A 21561-nucleotide genomic window follows, 5' to 3' on the forward strand; every position below is an offset into this window, starting at 1 on the left:
CAAAGGAGATATACATTTTTAATTAGGAACGAGTTGAAAGATTATGGAGAGTGGTCAGGAAGGTGAAGTTGAGATCAGTCACGATTACATCAAATGGTGGAGTGTGCTCGAGGGGCTGATTACCTACCCCTGCTCCTAGTTCTTATTTTCAATTGCAACTATAAAAAAAATGCACAAATGCGTGATAACATTTATATAGGTCAAGCAGGAAGGGATAGGCATGATGTGCTGAATAGCCTGCTGAGGACGGACAGTTTTTCCCGTGCTCTTAGAGTTTATATAAACTTCATCTGTCAGCATATCACATTGGGGCTGGATGTGGTGTAATGGTTAAATTCACTGGATGAGTAATCCACTATTCCAGACTAATGTTCTGACAACATAGATTCAACTTCTACCAAGGCACATGGAATCAAATGTCTAATAAAGATCATTATTAATCAATGATTGTCAACTGTCATAAGAATATATCTGCATTAAAAGAAAATCTGGTTCACTAATGTCCTTTAGTGAAGGAAACTTGCCATCTTCACCTGGTCTGGCCAACACGCGACTCCCGAACCACAGTGATATGTTTGATTCTCACCCTCTTCTAAGTACTTAGGATTGGACAATAAATACTGGCTGAATCAGCGACGCCGTGACAGAATAAAAAAAATACTTTTATGTTATTCATTTCAGTAAGTTGTTCCTTATGACCAGGAGTTCAATATTCTGGTATATAGTCTTGACTTCTCCTTTGAATTTTGTGTAGTAACTATTTCGGCTCATGGCTTTGGTTTATCTCCTGATACGTTGAAACATTTCTTCCACATCTATTCTGTTAAGGCCCGTTAAAATTTAATAGACAACCTCAATTTATTTAGCTTTCTGTGACAATTCAAATCTCTCAGGTCTGTTGGAATAAAAGGTTTCTGCTGAGTCCCCAGAAAACCTTGTTGGCCTGTTCTCTGTGTTTGGAGTTTCCTCTGTTACTGTATACCTAAAAGTATTATGCTGCCCAGATTAAATAACTCCCCACTATATTCCTGAAGATGTTTAACCTCTTTATCTGTCACATTTCTATTCCACTTGTTGATACACATTCAGGGGAACTGTTTTTACATGCAGGTGAGCTTGGGAATATTCTACAGAAATATTCATGAGCTTGGCTTTAATCCCAAGAACTCAGTGGGACTGGGTGCGTGAACGTTTCCAATCACCCCATCAAAGTGTGTAAACAAGTGTGGATTGTGTCTGTGGAGCTGTCATTCACAATCCATCAATTCTGTTTTTCATTCTCTTGTTTCATAAAGTTTTCTGTGTAAAGCTGGAGCTCTTCTTAATCGCCAAAGCAGATTTGGTTTTGAATGTAGTGTTTGGAATACCCTCTTTGGTGGATCGGGATTTCTTCAGTATTGGCTCTTTCTTCTCCTTGACCTTGGGATTGGACAACTTGTGCAGCTGCTCTGAGAACACAGAAGATAACAGACATTTTAGCATGAGCTAAATCCTCTTGAAGTGGGCGAACCTTCATGTCGTACCCATTCTTATCAACCCTCACCTGCTACTGCAGGATAACAACACTCAATGTTCTTCAACATGGATTCATAGATGATGGTCTCTGAATCAACTTGTTCTAAAATGTGCAAAATAAACATTTTGTGAAATATACACATCTAACAATTAAGATTAAATTTTAAAAATATAAGCCAAAAGTATTAAGTTAGCGTGGAGCAGTGTTTTTTTAGAGCAATAAGATAGTGCTATTTGTTGGGTCTGCAGATTGCAAAGGAGCAAAAATGGCCTTTAATAGGCCTTTAATCACTATATGCGCTTCTTGTCAGATATGGCAGTTGAGAGAGCCTTTACGTGTTACTGACGGTTATAGCTGTAATAACCATCTTTGCTTCCAAATTCTATCAGATCGAATGGATTGGTTGGAGTGACAGTTAGATGCAAAAGGAATTTACAAGAGCAAGGGGGTGTGGATGGCAGTTATACAAAGGGAGAAAAGCCACAGATACAGTCAAATAGGTGCGTTAACTCCAGGAAAGGTAAGAGAGGTAGGCAGGTAGTGCAGGAGTCTTCTGTGCCTATTCCCATTTCAAACAGGTATGTTTTGGAAAATGGGTGATGGACTCTCAGGAGAATGTAGCACAAACAGACAAGTTTCTAGTATCAAGACAGGCTCTAATGTAATGAGGGGTACAACAGGTTCCAACTGGTCGATTGTGTTAGGGGACTCTCTAGACAGAGGCACAGACAGACGCTTCTGCAGCCAGCAGCGAAAAATCAGAATGGTGTGTTGCCTCTCTGATGCCAGGATCAAGGATGTCTCAGAGAGGGTGCAGAATGTTCTCAGAGGGGAGAAGGACCAGCAGGAGGTCGTAGTACACATTGGAACCAACAACATAGGAAGGGAAAAGGATGAGTTTCTGAAGGGACAATACAGAAAATTAGGCAGGAATTTAAAAAGGAGCACCTAATTTGGAAGGGGACTAATATACTGGCAGGGAGATTTGCTAGAGCTGCTCAAGAGGATTTAAACTAGTAAGGTGGGCTGGGGGGGACCTTGGGAGATAGAGAGGAAAGAGATCAGTCTGAGACTGGTACAGTTGAGAAAAGAAGCGAGTCAACAGTCAGGGCAGGCAGGAACAAGGTAGGACTGACAAATTTAAACTGCATTTATTTTAATGCAAGGGGCCTAACAGGGAAGGTAGATGAACTCAGGGCATGGTGAGGTACATAGGACTGGGATATCATCGCAATTACAGAAGTATGGCTCAGGGATGGGCAGGACTGGCAGCTTAATGTTCCAGGATACAAATGCTGTAGGAAGATAGAAAGGGAGGCAAGAGAGGAGGGGGAGTGGCATTTTTGATAAGGGATAGCATTACAGCTGTGCTGATGGAGGATGTTCCCAGAAATACATCCAGGGATGTTATTTGGGTGGAACTGAGAAATAAGAAAGGGATGATCACCTTATTGGAATTGTATTATAGACCCCCTAATAGTCAGCGGGAAATTAAGAAACAAATTTGGAAGGAGGTTTCAGTTATCTGTAAGAATAATAGGACGGTTACGGTAGGGATTTTAACTTTTCAAACACAGACTGGGACTGCCATTGTGTTAAGGGTTTAGATGGAAAGGAATTTGTTAAGTCTGTACAAGAAAAATTTATGACTCAGTATGTGGATGTACTTACCAGAGAAAGTGCAAAACCTGACCTACTCTCGGGAAATAAGGCAGGGCAGGTGACTGAGGTGTCAGTGGGGGAGCACTTTGGGGCCAGCGACCATAATTCTATTAGATTTAAAATAGTGATGGAAAAGGATAGACCAGATCTAAAAGTTGAAGTTCTAAATTGGAGGAAGGCTAGGTTTGATGGTATTAGGCAAAAACTTTCAAAAGCCGATTGGGTGTAGATGTTCGCAGGTAAAGGCACGGCTGGAAAACGGAAAACCTTCAGAAATGAGATAACGAGAGTCCACAGACTGTATATTCCTGTTAGGGTGAAAGGAAAGGCTGGTAGACATAGGGAATGCTGAATGACTAGAGAGGTTGAGAGTTTGGTTAAGAAAAAGAAGGAAGCATATGTCAGGTATAGACAGGATGGATCGAGTGATTCCTTAGAAGAGTATAAAGGCAATAGGAGTATATTTAAGAGGGAAATCAGGAGGGCAGAAAGGGGATATGAGATAGCTTTAGCAAACAGGGTTAAGGAGAATCCAAAGGGTTTTTACAAATACTTTAAGCAAAAAGGGTAACTGGGGAGAGAAGAGGGCCCCTCAAAGATCAACAAGGCAACCATTGTGTGGAGTCGCGGGAGATGGGGAGATGCTAAACGAGTATTTTGCATCAGTATTTACTGTGGAAAAGGACATGGAAGATATAGAATGTGGGGAAATAGATGGTGACATCTTAAAACATGGCCATATTACAGAGGAGAAAGGTCTTGAAATGCACAAAGGTAGATAAATCCCCAGGGCCTAATCAGGTACACTCTGTGGGAAGCTAGGAAAGTGATTGCTAGGCCCCTTGCTGAGATATTTGCATCATCGATAGTCATAGGTGAGGTGCCACAAGACTGGAGGTTGGCTGATGTGGTACCATTTTTTAAGAAAGGTGGTAAGGGCATGCAAGGGAATATAGACCGGTGAGCCTGACGTCAGTGGTGAGCAAGTTGTTGGAGTGAATCCTGAACGACAGTATTTACATGTATTTCAAAAGGCAAGGACTGATTAGGGATAGTCAACGTAGTTTTGAACATAGAACATAGAACAATATAGTGCAGAACAGGCCCTTCGGCCCTTGATGTTGCGCTGACCTGTGAACTAATCTAAGCCCATCCTCCAACATTATTCCATCATCATCCATGTGCTTTCCAAGGATTGTTTAAATGGCCCTAATGTGGCTGAGTTGACTACATTGGCAGGTAGGGCATTCCATGCTTTTACCACTCTCTGAGTAAAGAACCTGCCTCTGACATCTGTCTTAAATCTATCATCCCTCAATTTGTAGCCCTCTCGCACAAACTGACGTCATCATCATAGGAAAAAGACTTTCACTGTCTACCCTATCTAATCCTCTGATCATCTTGTATGTCTCTATCAAATCTCCTCTTAGCCTTCTTCTTTCCAATGAGAACAGACCCAAGTTTCTCAGCCTTTCCTCATAAGACCTTCCCTCCAGACCATCCTGGTAAATCTCCTCTGCACCTTTTCCAATGCTTCCACATCCTTCCTGTAATGGGACGACCAGACTGTACACAATATTCCAAGCGCAGCCGCACTAGCATTTTGTACAGTTGCAGCATGACATTGCGGCTCCGGAACTCAATCCCTCTACTAATAAAACCTAACACACCGTATGCCTTCTTAACAGCACTATCAACCTGGGTGGCAACTTTGAGGGATCCATGTACATGGACTCCAAGATCCCTCTGCACATCCACACTACCAAGAATCTTTCCATTGACCCAGTACTCTGCCTTCCTGTTATTCTTCCCAAAGTAAATCACCTCACATTTATCTGCATTGAACTCCATTTGCCACCTCTCAGCCCAATTCTGCAGTTTATTCATGTCTCCCTGCAACCTGCAACATTTTTCCACACTGTCCACGACTCCACCGACTTTAGTGTCATCTGCAAACTTACTAACCCATCCACCTATGCCTGCGTCCAAGTCATTTATAAAAATGACAAACAGCAGTGGTCCCCAAACAGATCCTTGTGGCACACCACAAGGTGCGTGAGAAATCATGTTTCACAAACATGATTGAGTTTTTCAAAGAAGTAACAAAGAGGGCAGAGTGGTGGATGTGATCTACATGGACTTCAGTAAAGCATTCAACAAGGTTCCCCATGGGAAACAGGTTAGCAAGGTTAGGTCTCATGGAATACAAGGAGAACTAGCCATTTGGATACGGAACTGGCTTAAAGGTAGAAGTCAGAGGATGGTGGTGGAAGGTTGCTTTTCAGACTGGGGTGCCACAAGGATTGGTACTGGGCCCTCTACTTTTCGTCATTTATGTAAACGATTTGGATGTGAACATAAGAGGTACAGTTAGTAAGTTTGCAGATGACACCAAAATTGGAGGTGTAGTGGACAGCGAAGAGGGTTACCTCAGATTACTATGGGATCTTGATCAGATGGGCCAATGGGCTGAGAAGTGGCAGATGGAGTTTAATTTAGATAAATGCAATGTGCTGCATTTTGGAAAAGCAAATCTGAGCAGGACTTATACACTTAATGGTAAGGTCCGAGGGAGTGTTACTGAACAAAGAGACCTTGGAGTGCAGGTTCATAGATCCTTGAAACTAGAGTCGCAGGTAGACAGGATAGTGAAGAAGGTGTTTGGTATGCTTTCCTTTATTGGTCAGAGTCTTGAGATGTCATGTTGTGACTGTACAGGATGTTGGTTAGGCCACTTTTGGAATATCTTATCAGAAGGATGCTGTGAAACTTGAAAGGGTTCAGAAAAGATTTACAAGGATGTTGCCATGGCTGGAGGATTTAAGCTACAGGGAGATGCTGAATAGGCTGGGGCTGTTTTCCCTGCAGCATTGGAGGCTGAGGAGTGACCGTATAGAAGTTTATAAGTTCATGAGGGGCATGAATAGGGTAAGTAGATAAAGTCTTTCCCCGGGGTGTGGGAATCCAGAGCTAGAGGGCATAGATTTAGGGTGAGAGGGGAAAGATATAAAAGAGACCTCGGGGGCAATGTTTTCACGCAGAGGGTGGTGCACATATGGAATGATCTGCCAGAGGAAGTTGGTACAATTGCAACAGTTAAAAGGCATCTGGATGGGTAATGAATAGGATGGGTACAGGCCAAGTGCTGGCAAATGGGACTAGATTAGGTTCAGATATCTGGTTAACGTGGACGAGTTGAACCGAAGGGTCTGTTTTCGTGCTGTACACTTCTATGACTCTATGATTTCTTCAAAATTTGCTAGATTCTGGGAAGGATCCATCAGACTTGTAAATCATAAACATCACTCCTGTATTCAGGGAAGGAGGAAACCAGGTTCAATAGCTTGATGCCTGTCATAGAGAAAATGCTAGAATTGCTTAAGGGTACAGCTGGGTATAGCTGAGAAGATGATAATCAGGAAATGTGAGCATGGTCGTGTGAAAGGGACACATTTAATCAATTGATTAGATTTCTTTGATAGAGTAACAGGCACTGTGGATCAAGGTGATAATGTAAATATACTGCACTTAGATTTTCATAAAGCATTTGACATGGTTTAAAAGGTTATTGTGCTAAGTAGGAGCTGACGGTGCAATAGGGTAAAATATCAGCATGGATAGATGATTGGCTAGCTGGCAAAAAAACAGAGTGGGATTGCAGGACTCCAATCACACATCCTGCAGTATGTGTAGGCACCTTAGCTGTTTACACGATTTGTATCAATGATTTGGATCAAGGATGTGAAGGCATGATAGCTAAGTTTGCAGATGATACAAAGACACTAAAGACAAAATGAAGAGACTGCAGATGGATATAGGTAAAAATGAGTGGGGAGTGGGCAAAAAAATTGCAAGCTCAAAGTGGGAAAACATGACTGAGTGGAAGAATGAACAAGCTAGGATATAACTTAAATGGAGAATGACTGCAGAATTCCGAAGTGCAGAAGGGTCTAGATGTTCCAATGCATGATTTACAAATAAGTATTGTGCAGGTACAACAAGCAATTAAGGTTAATGGAATGTGAAGATTATGAGAAGATTTGAACATACACATTATGCTTCAGTTATTTATAGCACTGATGAGCTTACATCTTGAACATCTTGAGGCAGTTCAGAGGAGGTTTACCAGATTGTTTCCTGGAATGAGTGGTCTGTCTTATGTAGATAGGTTGGACAAATTTGACTTGACAAGGTGGATCCGGAATATATGTTTCCTCTTATAGGTGAGTCCAGAACCAGTTTAGAGGGGACATGTTTAGGATAGAAATGAGGGGAAATTTTTTTCTCCGAGGGTTCCATGACTTTGAAACTCAAGATGGTACCATTTGATATTTTTAAGATGGGGCAGATAGATTCTTGGTTAAAAAAAAAGTCAATGGCCTCTGTCTGTTATAGTTGGTATGCTTGTAATAAATATAATCAAATACACCCTCACCAAATATATTCATTTCAACTGGCATAAACATTACCCATTTCAAACTGACATAAGAAACAGAAGCAGATCATAGAGCTTCTTAAACCTGTCCCACCATTCAATACATCATGACCAATTTTCAATCAACTCCACCTTTTCCTCAGATCCCTAAATCTCTTGGTCCCCTTGGAGTCCAAAAGTCTCAGACTTGACTGAACATTCCCAGCTCATTGGGATGGAAAATTTGAGAGTCACTAGTCCTTGGAATTTCTTGTCATCTCATTTCAAAATGGTTAACCGATTATCCTTTGCCTCTGGATCCACCAGCCTTGGGAAATGGGGCTGTCCTTTTGAATCGAAATATGGATTCCTGACAGTTCACACCATTTAGGTAGAGCTTTAACCACAGTTTCATATTGATTGTTAAGCCATTATCTGGTAATCTGCCCATTACTTAAAGTTTGCTTCATGACCGTTTCCTAGTGGAAATAGTTGAACTCTATCAGTCTTGCCAAGGGAGCCCTAAAGTCGAAAGTCATTGGCTATTATTTGAAATGATGCTCATTAAACAGGCTCTGAAGTTACTCACTAATCAATTTGATGAGAATATATCTCTCACGTTCTTTCAGGATGCCGTTGACAAATTTCTGGGAGTTTTGTTGCAGGCTGAGATTCATTAAGTTGCCAGATTCATCAGTCAGGTCGATGCAAGCTAGAGCCGGGAAGTAGGAAGAAGAATCTAAGATCCGATTTGAATTCACACCTGATTTCACCCCTCCATCTGAGGACAGCCACTCAGAGCCACCTCCCCCCTTTCCCAACCCTCCAAGACCCGCCTATGCATGACCAAGTCAACTTCAGATCAGTTTCTGGATTAGTGGTGCTGGAAGAGCACAGCAGTTCAGGCAGCATCCAAGTAGCTTTGAAATCGAGGTTTCGGGCAAAAGCCCTTCATCAGGAATAAAGGCAATGAGCCTGAAGCATGGAGAGATAGGCTAGAGGAGGGTGGGGGTGGGGAAAAAGTAGCATAGAGTACAATGGGTGAGTGGGGGAGGGGATGAAGATGATAGGTCAAGGAGGAGAGGGTGGAGTGGATAGGTGGAAAAGAAGATAGGCAGGTAGGACAAGTCCGGACAAGTCAAGGGGACAGTTACTGAGCTGGAAGTTTAGAACTAGGGTGAGGTGGGGGAAGGGGAAATGAGGAAATTGTTGACATTGATGCCCTGGGGTTGAAGTGTTCCGAGACGGAAGATGAGGCGTTCTTCCTCCAGGCATCTGGTGGTGAGGGAGCGGCGGTGAAGGAGGCCCAGGACCTTCATGTCCTCGGCAGAGTGGGAGGGGGAGTTGAAATGTTGGGCCACGGGGCGGTGTGGTTGATTGGTGCGGGTGTGCTGGAGATGTTCCCTAAAGCGCTCTGCTAGGAGGCGCCCAGTCTCCCCAATGTAGAGAAGACCGCATCGGGAGCAACGGATACAATAGATGATATTAGTGGATGTGCAAGTAAAACTTTGATGGATGTGGAAGGCTCCTTTAGGGCCTTTGATAGAGGTGAGGGAGGAGGTGTGGGCGCAGGTTTTACAGTTCCTGCGGTGGCAGGGGAAAGTGCCAGGATTGGAGGGTGGGTTGTTTGGGGGCGTGGACCTGACCAGGTAGTCGCGGAGGGAACGGTCTTTTCGGAAGGCGGAAAGGGGTGGGGAGGGAAACATATCCCTGGTAGTGGGGTCTGTTTGGAGGTGGCGGAAATGTCGGCGGATGATTTGGTTTATGCAAAGGTTGGTAGGGTGGAAGGTGAGCACCAGGGGCGTTCTGTCCTTGTTACGGTTGGAGGGGTGGGGTCTGAGGGCGGAGGTGCGGGATGTAGACGAGATGCGTTGGAGGGCATCTTTAACCACGTGGGAAGGGAAATTGCGGTCTTTAAAGAAGGAGGCCATCTGGTGTGTTCTGTGGTGGTACTGGTCCTCCTGGGAGCAGATAAGGCAGAGGCGGAGGAATTGGGAATACGGGATGGCATTTTTGCAAGAGGTAGGGTGGGAAGAGGTGTAATCCAGGTAGCTGTGGGAGTCGGTGGATTTGCAAAAAATGTCAGTGTCAAGTCGGTCGTCATTAATGGAGATGGAGAGGTCCAGGAAGGGGAGGGAGGTGTCAGAGATGGTCCAGGTAAATTTAAGGTCAGGGTGGAATGTGTTGGTGAAGTTGATGAATTGCTCAACCTCCTCGCGGGAGCACGAGGTGGCGCCAAGGCAGTCATCAATGTAGTGGAGGAAGAGGTGGGGAGCGGTGCCGGTGTAATTACAGAAGATCAACTGCTCTACGTAGCCAACAAAGAGACAGGCATAGCTGGGGCCCATACGTGTGCCCATGGCTACCCCTTTGGTCTGAAGGAAGTGGGAGGATTCAAAGGAGAAATTATTAAGGGTGAGGACCAGTTCGGCCAAACGAATGAGAGTGTCGGTGGAAGGGTACTGTTGGGGACGTCTGGAGAGGAAAACACGGAGGGCTTGGAGGCCCTGGTCATGGCAGATGGAGGTACTGGACGCCTCCTAGCAGATCGCTTTAGGGAACATCTCCAGCACACCCGCACCAATCAACCACACCGCCCCGTGGCCCAACATTTCAACTCCCCCTCCCACTCTGCCGAGGACATGGAGGTCCTGGGCCTCCTTCACCGCCGCTCCCTCACCACCAGACGCCTGGAGGAAGAACACCTCATCGTCTGCCTCGGAACACGGTGGCATAGTGGTTAGCACTGCTGCCTCACAGCGCCAGAGACCTGGGTTCAATTCCTGACTCAGGCGACTGACTGTGTGGAGTTTGCACATTCTCCCCGTGTCTGCGTGGATTTCCTCCGGGTGCTCCGGTTTCCTCCCACAGTCCAAAGATGTGCAGGTCAGGTGAATTGGCCATGCTAAATTGCCCGTAGTGTTAGATAAGGGGTAAATGTAGGGGTATGGGTGGGTTGCGCTTCGGCGGGTCGGTGTGGACTTGTTGGGCCGAAGGGCCTGTTTCCACACTGTAAGTAATCTAATCTAAACACTTCAACCCCAGGGCATCAATGTGGACTTCAACAGTTTCCTCATTTCGCCTTCCCCCACCTCATCCTAGTTTCAAACTTCCAGCTCAGCACTGTCCCCATGACTTGTCCGGACTTGTCCTACCTGCCTATCTTCTTTTCCACCTATCCACTCCACCCTCTCCTCCTTGACCTATCACCTTCATCCCCTCCCCCACTCACCCATTGTACTCTATGCTACTTTCTCCCCACCCCACCCTCCTCTAGCTTATCTCTCTATGCTTCAGGCTCACTGCCTTTATTCCTGATGAAGGGTTTTTGCCCGAAACGTCAATTTCGCTGCTCGTTGGATGCTGCCTGAACAAATCCAGAATCTGGTTTCCAGCATCTGCAGTCATTGTTTTTACCTCATTGTTTTTAACTTCAGATCAGTGGTCAGTTTCCTTATCGAGAATGTGTGGATTCAAGCCCCAATCCAGGAACTGAGCACATAATTTAAGCTGATGTGCCGTGGAATACTGAGGATTGCTGCGCTGTTTTGAGGTGTTGTATTTTACTGAGGCAATAAACTGAAGACTGGTCAGTTCTCTCAGATGGATGTAAAAGATCCAATGGCACTATTTCAAAATCAGAGAGGTCAGATATCCTGGCATCTGAGATAATATTGATCCCACAATCCAAATCTCAACTACAAACAATTATCTGCTCATATAAAATGATTTGGATGAGAATGTAGGAGACATGGTTAGTAAGTTTGTGGATGACACCAAAATTGCTCATATCGTAGACAGTGAAGAAGGTTATCTACGATTATAAAGAAATCTTGATCAATTGTGTCAATGAGCTGAGGAGTGGCTGATGGAATTTAATTTGGATAAATGTGAGGCATTTCATATTGGTGATACAATCAAGCACAGGACTGATATAATTAATGGTAGGTGTAAATATATGGCTTACTTGTAAAATAGAAGGCTGGCTGCGAGTGTAAATATACTCAGCATTCAGAAGCCTTTGGGGATGCTCCGTTATGCGCGCGCGCACAGATCAAGGTCACATGGTGCTCCGCTCCGTTGCAGAGCAAGGTCATGTGATACTCTTGCACGCGTCGGAGGTGTGCGGGGAGGTCACGTGATACTCTGTTTCACGCCCCGGAAGAGTGCGAGGCGGTCATGTGATGTTCCGTTTCGTGCCCCGGAAGCGGGCCGAGGAGGTCACGTGATGCTCCGTTTCGCGGGCAAAAGAAGGTCACGTGGGGTCAGACATTCGGGAATGCGAGGAGACGGGGAATGGAGTCAGATCAACAGCCAATGAGAAGATAATTCTACCTCACTGTTTGTATGACGTTTTTATTGTATAAAAGACTGGGGCAGGGACAGAATGAGGTCTTACTTTTTGAACTGGCACACTTTATAGTTTGTCAGGGACAAAAAGGTTTAGACCCAGAGCTCTGAATGTTTTATCCGCTTACTGTTTAAAATAAATTAAGAGTGTGAGACTGAATATCTTCTCCTCGTGCTTCATTTAAAAGAACACGCAGGACTCGGCTCACACATAAAAGAATGTAAATTGGTAGATTGAGCCAAAGTCCTACATAGGGCCCTGGGTAGTTTTGTAGAACAGAGAGATCTTGGGGTTCAGTTATATAATGCTTTAAAATTTGTGTCACAGGTAAACAGAGTGGTTAAGAAGGTGTTTAGCACACTTGCCTTCATTGCTCAGACCATAAGACCATAAGACATAGGAGTGGAAGTAAGGCCATTCGGCCCATCGAGTCCACTCTGCCATTCAATCATGGCTGATGGCATTTCAACTCCACTTACCTGCATTCTCCCCGTAGCCCTTAATTCCTAGAGACAACAAGAATCTATCAATCTCTGCCTTGAAGACATTTAGCGTCCCGGCCTCCACTGCACTCTGCGGCAATGAATTCCACAGGCCCACCACTCTCTGGAGTATAGGAGTATAGGAGTTGGGACATTATGTTGAGGTTCTACAGGACATTGATGAAGCCTTTTCTGGAATACTGTGAAGATTTGGTTGCCCTATTATAGGAAGGATATTATTAAACTGGAGAGGGTTCAGAAAAGATTTACCAGGATGTTGCCAGGAATGGAGAATTTAAGATATAAAAATAGACCGGAAAGGCTGGGATTATTTTCACTGGAATGTAGGAGATTGAAGGATGACATTATTGAGGTTTATAAAATCATGAGAGAATGAGAAAGGTCTTTTCCCAGGGTGCGGGAGTTCAAAATTAGGGGCATATTTTTGACGTGAAAGGAGAAAGATTTAAAAAAGACATGAGGGAAACCTTTTTACACAGCGAATGGTTTGTGTGTGGAATGAACTGCCAGCGAACGTAGTGGATGCAGGTACTGTTACAATGTCTAAAAGACAATTGGATAAGTTCAAGAATGGGAAAGGTTTGGAGGGATATTGGCCAAGCGAAGGCAGGCAGAACTTGATTAATTTGGGAACATGTTCGGCATGGACTGGTTGGACCGAAGGGTCAGTTTCCATGCTGCATGTCTCTATGACTAAAAACTGTGTGATAACAAGTTGCCATATTTACTACATTCTGAAAGTGATAATTTCCCAATAATACTTGATCAAATGTAAAGGACTTTGTGATGTCATTAGGTTATAAGAAGTTCTATTCAAAATATAAGACCTCCACTCTTTCTGGTTGCTCCTTGCTTTCCAGCTACGTATCTTGCAATCCTATTTCACTCCTTTTCTTTTATTGTGCCCATATTTGGAAAGTCACAAACGAGAATGTCATGCTGGTCAACCTTCTCCATACATAGCAGCCATAGTTAGTAAATTTGCTGATGACACCAGAATTGATGATATAGTGGATAGTGAAAAAGTATAGTTAAGAGTACAATGAGTCTTGATCAACTGGGCCAATGCGCCAAGGAGTGGCAGATGGAGTTTAATTTAGATAAATACAAGGTGTTGCATTTTAGTAAGACGAACTAAGGCACACGTAATTGTAGGGTCTTGAGGAGTGTTGGCAAACAGACAGACCTATTGGTATGTGAGGAATAAAAAGATAACTAGGGTAGGAATAGGGCCAGTCAAAGACAGAAGTAGGAAGTTGTGTGTGGATCCTGTGGAGATCGGAGATGTGCTAAACGAATACTTCTCATCGGTTTTCACTTAGGAAAAGGAGAATATTGTAGAGGAGAAGAATGAAATACGACATATCAGACTGGAAAGGATCGAGGTTAGTAAGGAAGAGGTGTTATCAATTCTAGAAGGAGTGAAAGTCGACAAGTCCTCTGGGCTGGATGGGATTTATCCGAGGATTCTCTGGGAAGCTAGGGAGGAGGTGTTAGAGCCTTTGGCTTTGATCTTTGAGTCGTCATTGTCTACAGGTTTAGTACCAGAGGACTAGAGGATTGCAAATGTTGTGACCTTGGTCAAGAAGGGCAGTAGAGATGACCCAGGCAATTAGAGACCAGTGAGCCTTATTTCTGTTGTAGGAAAAGTTTTGGAAAGGATTATAAGAGATAAGATTTATAATCTCTTGCAAGCAATAATTTGATTGTAGATAGTCAACATGGTTTCGTCAAGGGCAGGTCATGTCTCACAAACCTCATTGAGGTTTTTGAGAAGGTGACCAAGCATGAAGATGAGGGTAGGCCAGTTGACTTGGTATGCATGGACTTCAGTAAAGCCTTTGATAAGGTTCCATATGGTAGGCTGTTGGAGAAAATGAAAAGGCATGGAATTGAGGGTGATTTAGCAGTTTAGATTAGAAACTAGCTTTCTGAAAGAAGGCAGCGAGTGGTGGTTGATGGAAAATATTCAGGTTGGAGTCCGATTACTAGTGGTGTGCCACAAGGATCTGTTTTGGGACCACTGCTGTTTGTCATTTTTATAAATGACTTAAGACGCAGGCATAGGTGGATGGATTAGTAAATTGTCAGATGACACTAAAGTCGGTGGAGTAGTGGACAGTGTGGAAGAATGTTACAGGTTGCAGGGAAATTGGATAAACTGCAGAATTGAGCTGAGAGGTGGCAAATGGAGTTCAATGCTGATAAATGTGAGATGATTCACTTTGATAAGAATAACAGGAAGGCAGAATACTGGGTTGATGGAAAGATTCTTGGTGGTGTGGATGTGCAGAGGGATCTTGGGAGTTCATGTACATAGATCCCTGAAAGTTGCCACCCAGGTTGATAGTGCTATTAAAAAGGCATATGGTTTTATTGGTAAAGGGATTGAGTTCCAGAGCCATAATGTCATGCTGCAACTGTGCAAAAAGCTAGTGCGGTCACACTTGGAATATTGTTTACAGTTCTGGTCACCCCACTAAGGAAGAATGGGGAAGCATTGGAAAAGGTGCAGAGGAGATTTACCAGGATGTTGCCTGGTCTGGAGGGAAGCTCTTATGAGGAAAGGCCGAGAGAATTGGGTCTGTTCTGACTGGAAAGAAGAAGACTAAGAGGGGATTTGATAGAGACATACAAGATGATCAGAGGATTAGATAGGATAGACAGTGAAAGTCTTTTTCCTAGGATGATGACATCAGCTTGTATGCAAATTGCTGCAAATTGAGGGGTGATAGACGTAAGACAGATGTCTTAACTCAGGTTCTTTATTCAGAGAGTGGTAAGGGTGTGGAATACCCTGCCTGCCAATGTAGTTAACTCAGTCACATTAGGGAGATTCAAACAATCCTTGGATAAGCACATGGATGATGATGGGATAGTGTTGGGGGATGGGCTTAGATTAGTTCACAGGTCAGCGCAATATCGAGGACCAAAGGGCCTGTGCTGAGCTGTATTGTTCTATGTTCTTGTATGTAGGTTATGTAAGTGGTGTCACAGGTAGACAGGGTGTTGAAGAAGTTGCTTGGCATGCTTGGTCAGAGCACAGGAATTGGGAATTGCTGCCTGAAAAATATCTATTATTTATCATTCTTCTATTATACTTGCGTGTTTTGCACTTCTTATGCATTTTATGCTGTGTATGATTGCCTAGTTTGTGCTGACCATGTAGCACCCTCGGTCCTGGAGGAACGCTCTATTGTTTTTATTGTAACTGTTGTATATGGTAGAAATGACAAAAAAAGCTACTCTACTTTACTGTACTCATTTTGGGGCTGGATAAAACTACTTCTGCAGTCCTGACTACTATTCTGGTCACCCTGCTATAAGGAAGGGTGTTATTAAACTGGAAAAGGTGCAGAAAAGATGTAGAAAGATGTTAGCAAAATTGGAGGGTTTGAGTTATAAGGGGAGGCTGGATAGGCTGGGACTTTTTCCCCTGGAGTGTAGGAGGCTGAGGGATGACCTTATAGACACTTATAAACTCTCAAAAGGCATAATTGGTCCAGAATTGGTCAGGGACCTCGAAGTGAAGGAGCCATTGGGAAGAAGTGACCATAACACAATAAGCTTCAATCTGCAATTTGAGAGGGAGAGGGTACAATCGGAAGTGACAATATTTCTGTTGAATAAAGGGAACTATGGAGCTATGAGGGAGGAGCTGGCCAAAGTTCAATGGTGCAATACCTTAGCAGGGATGACAGTGGAGGAACAATGGCAGATATTTCTGTGTATAATGTAGAAGGTGCAGGATCAGTTCATTCCAAAAAGGAAGAAAGATCCTAGGAGGAGGCATGGGTAGCCGTGGCTGACGAGGGAAGTTAAGAAACATATAAAGTTAAAAGAGAAAAAGTATAACATAGCAAAGATAAGTGGGAAAACGGAGGACTGGGAAGCTTTTCAAGAACAACAGAGGATTACCAAGAAGGAAATACGCAGAGAAAAAATGAGGTACGAAGGTAAACTGGCCAATAATATAAAGGAGGATAGTAAAAGCTTTTTTAGGTATGTGAAAGGCAATAAAATGGTTAAGACTAAAATTGGGCCCTTGAAGACAATAACAGGGGAATATATTACAGGGAACAAAGAAATGGCAGAAGAATTAAATTGGTACTTCAAATCTGTGTTCACTGGGGAAGACACAAGCAATCTCCCTGAGGTAACAGTGGCTGAAGGACCTGAACTTAAGGGAATTTATATTTGCCAAGAATTGGTGTTGGAGAGATTGTTAGGTCTGAAGGTTGATAAGTCCCCGGGGCCTGATGGTCTACATCCCAGGGTACTGAAGGAGGTGGCTCGAGAAATCGTGGAAGCGTTGGTGATTATGTTCCAGAGTTCAATAGATTCGGGATCAGTTCCTGCGGATTGGAGGGTGGCTAATGTTGTACCACTTTTTAAGAAAGGCGGGAGAGAGAAAACAGGAAATTATAGACCAGTTGGTCTGATCTCAGTGGTGGGAAAGATGCTAGAAGATAAAGGATGAAATTACGACACATCTGGATAGTAGTAACAGGATAGGTCAGAGTCAGCATGGATTTATGAAGGGGAAATCATGCTCGACTAATCTTCTGGAATTTTTTGAGGATGTAACTCTGAAGATGGACGAGAGACATCCAGTAGATGTAGTGTACCTGGACTTTCAGAAAGCTTTTGATAAAGTCCCACATAGGAGGTTAGTGAACATATGGTATTGGAGGCAAAGTACTAACTTGGATTGAAAGTTTGCCCGAAACATCGATTTCGAAGCTACTTGGATGCTGCCTGAACTGCTGTGCTCTTCCAGCACCACTAATCCAGTGATAGGAAACAAAGAGTAGTGATAAATGGACCGCAGGGATCAGTGCTGGGACCGTAGCTTTTTACAATATATGTTAATGATATAGAAGATGGTATTAGCAATAATATTAGCAAATTTGCTGATGATACTAAGCTGGGTGACAGGGTGAAATGTGATGAGGATGTTAGGAAATTATAGGGTGACCTGGACAAGTTAGGTGAGTGGTCAGATGCATGGCAGATGCAGTTTAATGTCGATAAATGTATGGTTATCCACTTTGGTGGCAAGAACAGGAAGGCAGATTACTACCTAAATGGAATCAATTTAGGTAAAGGGGCAGTACAGAGAGATCTGGGTGTTCTTGAAGGTAAGCATGCAGGTACAGCAGGTAGTGAAGAAGGCTAATAGCAGGCTGGCCTTCATAACAAGAGGGATTGAGTATAGAAGCAAAGAGGTTCTTCTGCAGCTGGACAGGGCCCTGGTGAGACCACACCTCAAGTACTGTGTGCAGTTCTGGTCTCCACATTTGAGGAAAGACATTCTGGCTATTGAGGGAGTGCAGCGTGGTTCACGAGGTAAATTCCTGGAATGGCGGGATTACCTTACACTGAAAGACTGGATCGACTGGGCTTGTATACCCTTGAGTTTAGAAGACTGAGAGGGGATCTGATTGAGACATATAAGATTATTAAAGGATTGGACACTCTGGAGACAGGAAACATGTTTCCATTGATGGGTGAATGCCGAACCAGAGGATACAGCTTAAAAATACGGGGTAGACCATTTAGGACAGAGATGAGGAGAAACTTCTGCACCCAGAGAGCGGTGGCTGTGTGGAATGCTCTGCCCCAGAGGGCAGTGGAGGCCCAGTCTCTGGATTCATTTAAGAAAGAGTTGGATAGAGCTTTCAAGGATTGTGGAATCAAGGGTTATGGAGATAAGGCAGGAACAGGATACTGATTGAGGATGATCAGCCATGATCATATTGAATGGTGGTGCAGGCTCGAAGGGCAGAATGGCCTACTCCTGCACCTATTGTCTATTGCATAGATAAGGTCAAGGTCATTTCACCAGGGAGGGGAGTCCAAAACTAGAGGGCATTGGTTTTAGGTTTTAGGTGAAAAGGAAAAGATTTAAAAGGAATCTGAGGGGCAATTCTTTCACACAGCTGGTGCATATAAGGAATGAACTGCCAGAGGAAGTGGTAGAAATGAGTACAATTGCAACACTTAAAAGAAATTTGGACAGGGACATGAATAGTAAAGACTGGATATGGCCAAATGCAGGCAAATGGGACTAGTTCAGTTTGGGAAACCTGGTCAGCATAGACGAGTTGGATCGAAGGGCCTGTTTCTGTGCTGTATGACTATGACACTACGACTCTACATCACCATTACATACCTTCAGGCTCACATTCACACATCTTCTTAACATGTTCTATGAAGTTCACAGTTCGACAAAAATGATTGAGAATCAACGTCTGATCCGCTGTGATATAAGAGAGGCACTGCATTAAACACTTCAGAAATAACAAAGCCGGCTACAGATCACAAGATTAGAAGAATCATATCAGACTCAAAATGTTAACTCTATCTATGGATGCTGCCAGTCCTGCTGAGTTTCTCCAGATTTTCTGTCTCAGATTTCCAGCATCCACAGTGATGTTATTCATAAGACAAAACCCCCTCAAAATTCATGAAGATATCCTCGAGCCCAACTATTTCTAATTTTTTTAAAAGCGTTGTATTCCAACTTTGGAACAAAAGCCCCAAGGCCTTGCAAGCTGTTTACTTTATTGGCTTGAAACAGACTGCTTGTCATCTCTGTCTAAGCCTCTGTACATTAAAAAAGGACAAAATACACCTCTTAAAGCCACTACATCATCATACCTCCTCACTTAAAAACAAAATCATCAATATACAAAGATGGCTTCATTTCTAAAAAACCTCTTACTCTAATGGTACACTACAATACATGTACATTACATGACTCTAAGCATGCAAACATTCTCTAATACAGTCAATTTATTCCACAACCGAACATCTTTATTTTCTGTCAACACAGCCATGACAATAATTGGCAATTACAGCCTCTCATCCTATCACGTGTATAATTTTCAAATTGAGTGGCCGCAATAAGCAGCTCCATCTAAATAGGGCTTATGATCAGTATTGGCAATAAGTGTTGAAATGTTGCAATGCCAACACCAAATTCAAGCTCTCTATTTCAATTTTGGAATATTTCTGTTGATGAATATTCAGCCTTTTGGAAAAATATGCATTAGGTCTTTCTATCTTCTCATCATAGTCTTGCAAGAGTACATAATCAAGGTCCACATTACTCACACAGTTCTGCATAGCTAGGTGTGGCTAACACAGCTTTCAGGTTGTCAAATGTTTTCTGACACTTTTCTGTCCAGTGAAATTTTCTGCACTTCTTCATCAAGTCAGTCAGTGGTGCAACCACACTGAAAATTTAGGATGAATTTTTGATCGGAACCACACAGTTCCAGGAATTGTGGTACTTACCTTTTTGTAAACGGTATGGGAAACCTTCCAATAACCTGTTTTCACATCCTGTAAGGTCATCTGTCTATGCCCAATAACATGGCCCAGGAAACTGACTTGGGCTTTTGCAAACTCATGTTTACCACTAAGCCCACCCCATTAAGTTAATCGAATAATTCTGCTACTGAAAACAAAAAATGCTGGAAATCACAGCAGGTCGGGCAGTATTCATGGAGAGAGATCAAGCTAACGTTTCAAGTTTAGATGACTTCTTCAGAGCTTTGAAGAAGAGTCACCAAGACTCAAAACGTTAGCTTGATCTCTCTCCACGGATGACACATGACTCGCTTTGACTTCCAGCATAGGGGGTTGAGCTATAGGGAGAGGCTGGATTGTCTGGGGCTGTTTTTTCTGGAGCGTCAGAGGCTGAGGGGTGACCTTATAAAGGTTTATAAAATCATAGACGGGAAAAATATACAATGTCTTTTACCTGGGTTAGTGGAATCCAGAACTTGAGGGCATAGGGCTAGGGTGAAAGGGGAAAGATATAAGAAAGGACCTAAGGGACAATGTTATCACGCAGAGGGTGGTGTGTCTATGGAATGAGCTGCTGGAGGAAGTGTGGAGGCTGGTACAATTACAACATTTAAAAGGCACCTGAATGGGTATATGAATAGGAAGGGTTTAAATGGAAATGAGCCAAGTGCTAGCAAATGAGACTAGATTATTTTAGGATATCTAGCTGGCATGGATGACTTGGACTGAAGAGTCTGTTTCCATCTCGATGACTGGATATGAGTCATATCTCTATGACTTATATAACTCCACTCATTAAAAAAGGAGGGAGAGAGAAAAGGGGAACTATAGGCCGATTAGACGAACATCAGTGGTCGGGAAAATGCTGGAGTTAATCATTAAAGATGTAATAACCTAGCATTTGGAAAGTGGTGACAGAATCGGTCCTAGTCAGCATTCATTCATGAAAGGGAAATCATGCTTGATAAATCTTCTGGAATTTTTTGAGCATGTGATCAGTAGACAATGATAAATCAGTAGATGCTGTGCATCTGGACTTTCAAAAGCTTTTGGCAGCGTTCCATATAAGAGATTCATAAGCAAATTGAAAGCTCATGTAGGTGATGACATGGATAGAGAACTGGTTAGCAGACAGGAAGCAGAGAGTTAAAATAAATGGCTCCTTTTCAGAGTAGTAGGTGAGTCGAGGACTGCAGGGTTCAGTGCTGGGACTTTAGCTAGTCACAGTATACAATTACAATTTGGATGAAGGAATTGAGTGCCATCCTCCAAATCTGCAGATGACACTTACTATGAGGAGAATGCGAAGAGGCTGCAGATTGACTTGGACAGACTGGCTGAGTGGGCAAATGCAATATAATGTGGATAAATATGAGGTTATCCATTTTGGTCACAAAAACGGGAAGTCAGATTATTATCTGAATGTTGACAGTTTAGGAAAAGGTGAGGTGCACTGAGACCTTGGTGTCATGGTGGAACAGTCACTGAAGGTTGGCACGCAGGTGCAGCAGGCAGTGAGGAAAGCTAATGGCCTGCTGGCCTTCATAGTGAGAGGACTTGAGTATCGGAGTAAGGATGTCTTGCTGCAGTTATACAGGGCCTTGGTGAGGCCACACCTTGAGTATTGTCTGCAGTTTTGGTCTCCTGATCTGAGGAAGGACATTCTTGTTATTGAGGGAGCCCAGCGAAGGACCACCATACTGATTCCCAGGATGGCAGGACTGACATATGAGGGAAGACTGGATTGACTGGGTTTATATTCGCTGGAATTTAGTAGAATGAGGGGGGGATCTCAGAG

General features: G+C 43.4%; 1 protein-coding gene across 1 annotated transcript in view; it reads right to left on the reverse strand.

Annotated features, from left to right (window-relative positions):
• Positions 1–649: 649 nt before the first annotated feature.
• The window catches only part of LOC140487778 (tRNA (32-2'-O)-methyltransferase regulator THADA), a 295012-nt gene continuing 274100 nt past the window's right edge, over positions 650–21561 (reverse strand). The window contains exons 32-35 of the mRNA XM_072587028.1: positions 18622–18708; positions 8182–8304; positions 1544–1618; positions 650–1448 (exon numbers count right to left, since the gene is read on the reverse strand). Coding sequence (XP_072443129.1) covers positions 18694–18708 — 15 coding nt within the window. The 3' untranslated portion in view covers positions 650–1448; positions 1544–1618; positions 8182–8304; positions 18622–18693. The remainder of the gene's footprint in view (positions 1449–1543; positions 1619–8181; positions 8305–18621; positions 18709–21561) is intronic.

This window comes from Chiloscyllium punctatum, chromosome 17 (assembly GCF_047496795.1).
Source record: "Chiloscyllium punctatum isolate Juve2018m chromosome 17, sChiPun1.3, whole genome shotgun sequence".
Classification (NCBI taxonomy): domain Eukaryota; kingdom Metazoa; phylum Chordata; class Chondrichthyes; order Orectolobiformes; family Hemiscylliidae; genus Chiloscyllium; species Chiloscyllium punctatum.